This window comes from Nematolebias whitei, chromosome 19, assembly GCF_014905685.2.
Source record: "Nematolebias whitei isolate Nwh7 chromosome 19, NemWhi1, whole genome shotgun sequence".
NCBI classification, from domain to species: Eukaryota; Metazoa; Chordata; class Actinopteri; order Cyprinodontiformes; family Rivulidae; genus Nematolebias; species Nematolebias whitei.
Window position 1 is genome coordinate 25,295,369 of NC_056516.1, and position 6,065 is coordinate 25,301,433.

Here is a 6,065-nt window from a genome sequence, read left to right on the forward strand (position 1 = left end):
AACAACAACACACACACAAAAAAATTAATTCTTCGTCGGGTTTTATTAACAGTAGGCAAACAAGCAAACTGCGCATTACCGCCATCAACTGGCAGCATGAAGTATGGGCCTTGACGCCTAAAATGAACTGAACCACTGCATTTTTAGGTGTGTTGCAGCGTTGACATGACTAATATAGGTGATCCTAAAACAAAACAGCAACCTGCATAATTAAATTTTATTTATAAATATTATTTAACACTGGTTTTTATTAAAAGTTACGTGGATTTGGTAACCATTTTTACATTGTAGTGGTACGTTCCACAATTTTGCGCATGCGCAAAGCTTTCTATTGCTGACCACGTGAAAGAAGTGGGGGATATTTCTCGTTAAACGCCTTAGAGCAAGAGTCGATGTTTTTAAGTAAGAAACAGTAAATTACCTAAAACTTCGTATCATTGTTGACTATGTACTCGACTAAAGAAAGTTGCTGTGGTGCTAGCATTGACGAGCTAGCCTCGACGGGTAGACAGCCTGTCTGTAGCTTAGCATGAACTTCGTATGATTTAACAAACCCGTGCCCCATTACATATATCGCAAAGGTAGTGGATGAAAATGTGAAATGTTTGCATTTTATTTACCGGTTTGATTATATATAAAATCAGCAACTATTGTGTGGTATGAATGTGTTTAGCTCAGGGACGCCTGTAGGGCATACATTAAAATGAGCATTTATTTTACAGTTATGTGATGGTATGTTGTGGCTTTTTGAGCCTCTATTGGTTTGGACATTCAAATGTTTGTTCAGACAGAGGAGTCTAAACATTAATCAATTTATTAAGAGTTTTTCTAATAATAAATTCCATGCTTCTCAAATATGTCATATGTTTGTCTTTCAGAATGGCCATGTCTTCTACCTGTGCACAGCTGTGTCTACGATGCAGAGGTTTCCTTGGCTCAAAGACTAGCACTCGACTGCATTACATTCAGTCTCATCACTGGCGTATTTGGACAGCCAACTCGAAATCGCTCAGTAATGGGTTGTTCACTAATGGGAGCTTCACATCAACTCAAACAAGACAGAGGTTGAAACAACATATGTGCTACTACAACAACTTGACAGTAAAATATCTGACAACAGAAGCTAAGGAAAATAAAAATGCAGACGACACAGTAAGAAGTACTGACGGTGCTAACCTTCCCCAGATGCCAAACACAACTGCTTTGTCTATTCCTGAAAATATGAATTCCTTAGGTAGGTATTTGATAAGGCTAATCTATGTTTCAAACTGAATTGAAAATACTGGAAACTTGTTTATCCTCCTGGCACTAAATTTTTTCAATACCTATTTTTTTTTCTGTAGATCTGGATGCTTTTAATGAACCTTCAGCTTTGGAGGAGATCAGTGATGAAGAAGCTGTTACTATTCCTTTTCCCACCATCCCACCATCCTCAACATCTCTTAGAGACTACGTTGGCAAGTCGGAGACCTTGACAAACCTCGTACAACTCGGTAACTAACCTGATGAAAACAATTTCCCCTATTTATTTTAGTTAGAACTTTAGTTTAAACCAAAAAAATCAGTATTTTCAATTCAATTCAACCTTTATTTATACAGGTAGGTCATACTGAGCCTCGAGGACTCATTTACAAGAGAGACCTGTGTCATATTTCATATTGCTCTTTCCATCCACTGTTGAATTGTTTTTTTTTTTTTTTAATCACCCTCTCTCATTGCAGGGGTTGATTTGTGGAAGCTGGAACAAAGGCCCAATGTTGGCTCCATGTTGCTGAGACTTGACTTCAGCACAGATGTTGCACCTCGGCTGCTGTTTCTCAAAAATATTGGAGTGGAGGACTCGCGCTTAGGCTACATTATCTCTCACAACCCTTTCATTCTCACTGAGGAGCTGGAGAACCTTCAGACCAGGTAACATGAAATGATTTAGAATATTATATATATATATATATATATATATATATATATATATGTTGATACCTTTTTATGTTTTAGAAATGATGCAAGGTTTTTCTCTGCATTTGCATTGAGTCTACATGGGTAATATTTTCTCTTTTATTTATTAAGGGTAAACTATCTCGTGTCAAAGAAGTTCAGTACAGAAACCGTTGCATCTATGGTGTCCAAAGCTCCTTACCTGCTCAACTTTGATGTGAAGAGGCTGGACAACAGACTGGGTTTTTATCAGCATCAACTCAAACTCAGTGCTTCTAATGTACGTAATGGTTGTGAGAACATTCAGTGAGACTTGATACACCAGAGATTTCCTTATCTTAAAAAGCAATTTCTTTGCACCACATATTTCGACAGCATGTTTAATAAATAATATTGTCTTCCTGCAGACGCGGAACATTATAGCTCGTCTTCCCAGATTACTGTGTGGCAGCTTGGAGCCTGTTAAAGAAAATTTAAAGGTAACGAGAGATGGCGTAAATCACTACACAGCATAGCTTAGTTAATTTTTAGGTGATTTTCTAAACGCCTTCTGTAAATGTGTTCCACAGGTGTATGAGATAGAGCTTGGATTCAAGCTAAATGAGATCCAGCACATGGTCATTGCTGTTCCTAAGATGCTGACAGCCAAAAAACAGAAACTCACACGGATATTTGACTTCCTTCACAACACCATGAAAGTTCCTCATCACTTGATAACAAAGTTCCCTCAGGTATGTGCCCCCGCAGCACATATTTATGGTCTATTGACACCGATTTCATTTGATTTTTGTCTGAATAAAGTTATTAAACAAATTTTTGATTCTACTTCTAGGTCTTCAACACTAATCTCTTGCGTCTCAAAGAGCGTCACTTGTTCCTGGAGTATCTTGGAAAAGCTCAGTACGACCCAACCCTGCCCAACTTCATCTCCCTGGACCGCTTGGTGTCGTTGCCAGATGAGACTTTTTGCACAGAGATGGCTTTAGCCACACTGGAAGATTTGTATTTGTTTCAAAAGACACTTTGATTCTTCCTGATGGGACATTAGAATGATTTGAGCAGTAAAGAATAAATGACATAATGCCCGGTCTAATCCTCTGTGAAAGTCCGAACATGGATGGAACTTGAAATAAAATGTTTTGTAAATATACTATTGAAACAAAATGCATGTAAACTTGTGCTTGAATTGTTTTATGTACTTACAAAAGCAAGTTAAAAAGATTATAACTGATTTATCTTCAGATGATGTCATCCGAGTTTTTTTTTCTTGTTAAGGTTATAAAACTGAATTTGCCTGTTTTGATTGTTAAAATTTAACAAAGTAATTTTTAATATGGGCAGTATGGGATTTCAGGTTTAGCGTAAAACAGTTTGTGCAGTATGATACATTATGCTATATATTTCATTTTATAACATTTTAACCTCACTAAAAATGTTGTTTGTACTGATAGGGAACAACCAACAATTCCTCTATGAAGGAGTTAAAAATAATACAATAATTTTATTGTTTTAGCTGGCAATTCGTCGTCCCAGTGTAAGAGCTATACATACTTGTTTTTCTAAATTCAAAATCACAGTTCTAAACAAATTGGTCTCTAGTTGAGTATTTTTGTAATTTATCCCTTGATGTATTACTCTGCTTGATCAGAAAAATGTATTACATGATAATAAAATAATAGAAAATCTTCTCCCAAATGTAAATGATAAGACTGTGAATAAAAAAAATGGTAAAAGTATAAATATTAAATATGTATTTTTTTTAAATTGTGTATTACTTGCAAGAAAGTAACTTTAATTTGAAAAATGGTAAAAATTATGTAAATCAGTGATCTAATCGATTAAAAAAAAAAACAGTTTCTACTTAATTGCACACTTAAAAATTTTCGCGGAAATATTAAATTTGTTGTTTCTTTAAATAAAACTAAAATAATCAAATACTTAAATATTTCCTGACGTGGGAACCTTTTACCCGACAAGGGTTGAACTGTCAACCGTGAGGGTAAGAGAGCTGAAGGGACAATTGACACTTGTTTGAGGTTTGTTGGGAGAAAGAAGGGGGTAAGACACGGCTGAGCTGTGAATGGTTGGAAGGATGTCAGAGGGAAATGATTTGTCAGGAAGTGATTTAGCAGAAATGGAAGAGGGAGCGGATGGTGTTGAAAATGATGGGATATGGCAGACCCATAAATCTAAACACAAACGGAAAAAAGCAAAACATCAAGTAGAGTCGTCAGTTTCAGAAGCTGAAGATGAAATAGTGAAGGTGATAGAGTTTAAAATCATCTTAAAGTTTGTTAAAGAAGGAATGTCATTTGGTACGTTAAACCCGATTAAGCTTACTAAAGAAATCAACTCGCTAATTGGAAAAGTGATACTTGTAAAAGTGCTTAGAGATGGATCTGTATTGATCATATGTAATGATGTGAAACAAAAAGACAGAGCACTACATGTAGGAAAAATCCTAGGTGAAAATGTGAGTGGGAAACTAATTGATGACAAAAAATATGTTTGTGGCGTTATATCCGGAATACATCCTACGGTGACAATTGAGGAGATTAAATCTAATGTCTCAGGAGGGAGAGTAGTAGAAGCCAAACGACTGACAAGAAATAAAAATGGAGAAAAAAGTGATAGCTTTTCCATCCATCCATCCATTTTCTTTACCCGCTTGTTCCATTTTGGGTCACGGGGGTCGCCGGTGCCCATGTCCAGCAATCACTGTGCGAGGGGCGGGGGACACCCTGGACGGGTCGCAAGTCCATCACAGGGACACATAGAGACAAACGAGACAAACAACCATTCACACTCACACCTAGGGACAATTTAGAGTTACCAATCAGCCTAACATGCATGTTTTTGGTCTGTGGGAGGAAACCGGAGTACCCGGAGAAAACCCACGCATGCACGGAGAGAACATGCAAACTCCACCCAGAAAGGCCCCTGGACCGGGGTTTGAACCAGGGACCTGCTCGCTGAGAGGCAGCAGCTCTACCAGTTGCGCCACCGTGCTGCCCTTGATAGCTTTTCCATAATGTTGAAATTCGAAGAAAAAGTCTGCCGGACAAGGTGTTTGTGGGTTATATCAGTTATAATGTCCGACCATTTATCCCTCCACCATTACGGTGTTTTAAATGTCAGAAATATGGACATATAGCAGCAGTATGCAAAGGAAAACAGAAGTGTGGGAGATGTGCTGGGGACCACGAATATGGGAAATGTAAAGAAGGAGTGCCACTGAAATGCTGTAATTGTGGAGGTGAACAAAGCTCAGGATTTAGGGGATGTGAAGCTAGTAAAAGAGCCGGGGATATCCAAAAACTTAAAGTCACTACAGGTATCACATATGCTGAAGCTATAAAGAAAGTCCCTGTGAAACCAATTAATTATCCAAAGAACATACCGGAAACAGGAAAAGTAGAATCGCATGTTACAGAAGGATGCAAAGTAAAAGAAGACACTTTAATCATGAACAAGGAGGATTTTGTGTTGTTCATGGTTGAGGTTGTGAATTGTACTGCTCAAACACAAAGAAAAACGGAAAAAATACAAATAATAGTAAAGGCAGCTCAAAAATATCTAGACTACAAAAATGTCAGCTGGGAATCAATCAAAGCAAAACTAAATGAGATACAATCTTCTCAAACTCAATCATGCAGCAGTGGCATTTCCTCCTCATGTTAACCATACTTCAATGGAATGCTAGAAGTCTACTTAGTAATGGATTAGAATTTAAAAAATACATTTCTGATTTAATAGTGAAATCGCATCTGATTTGCATACAAGAAACCTGGCCCCAATTGGACTTCATAATACATGGATATTCAGCAATTAGAAATGACAGGAGGAAAAAACAAGGTGGGGGAGTGGCAACTTTTATACAGAATGGTCTAAGATATAAAGTAGAATCAATTAGTAAAAATCATGAAGCAATAGTAATAAAAATTTGGATAGAAAATGGTCAGATTACAGTGATAAATTTTTATAATACGAACAAAAAACTGTCCATTCAAGAACTCAATGAAGTAAATGTACAGAATGTTGGCAAGACTTTGTGGTGTGGTGATTTCAATTCTCATAATAAAATATGGGGAAGTAAAAATACAGATGCAAATGGAGTGGTAATTGAAGAG

General features: G+C 37.0%; 1 protein-coding gene across 1 annotated transcript; it reads left to right on the top strand.

Annotated features, from left to right (window-relative positions):
- Window positions 1–330: 330 nt before the first annotated feature.
- Window positions 331–3,044, top strand: mterf3 (mitochondrial transcription termination factor 3). The gene is made up of 8 exons (XM_037692801.1): window positions 331–402; window positions 879–1,234; window positions 1,344–1,493; window positions 1,722–1,911; window positions 2,068–2,215; window positions 2,343–2,414; window positions 2,505–2,666; window positions 2,768–3,044. The coding sequence occupies exons 2-8, from the start codon at window positions 880–882 to the stop codon at window positions 2,960–2,962; spliced, it is 1,272 nt and encodes a 423-aa protein (XP_037548729.1). The 5' UTR covers window positions 331–402; window position 879; the 3' UTR covers window positions 2,963–3,044.
- Window positions 3,045–6,065: the final 3,021 nt, after the last annotated feature.

What these genes read in the sequence shown, in the direction of transcription:
- mterf3 (XM_037692801.1), top strand. Translation starts at nt 880, where the DNA reads ATGGCCATGTCTTCTACCTGTGCACAGCTGTGTCTACGATGCAGAGGT. An exon ending in TCAAACTCAGTGCTTCTAAT is followed by an intron (nt 2,216 to 2,342) that starts GTACGTAATGGT and finishes GTCTTCCTGCAG; the next exon opens with ACGCGGAACATTATAGCTCG. An exon ending in CTGTTAAAGAAAATTTAAAG is followed by an intron (nt 2,415 to 2,504) that starts GTAACGAGAGAT and finishes TGTGTTCCACAG; the next exon opens with GTGTATGAGATAGAGCTTGG.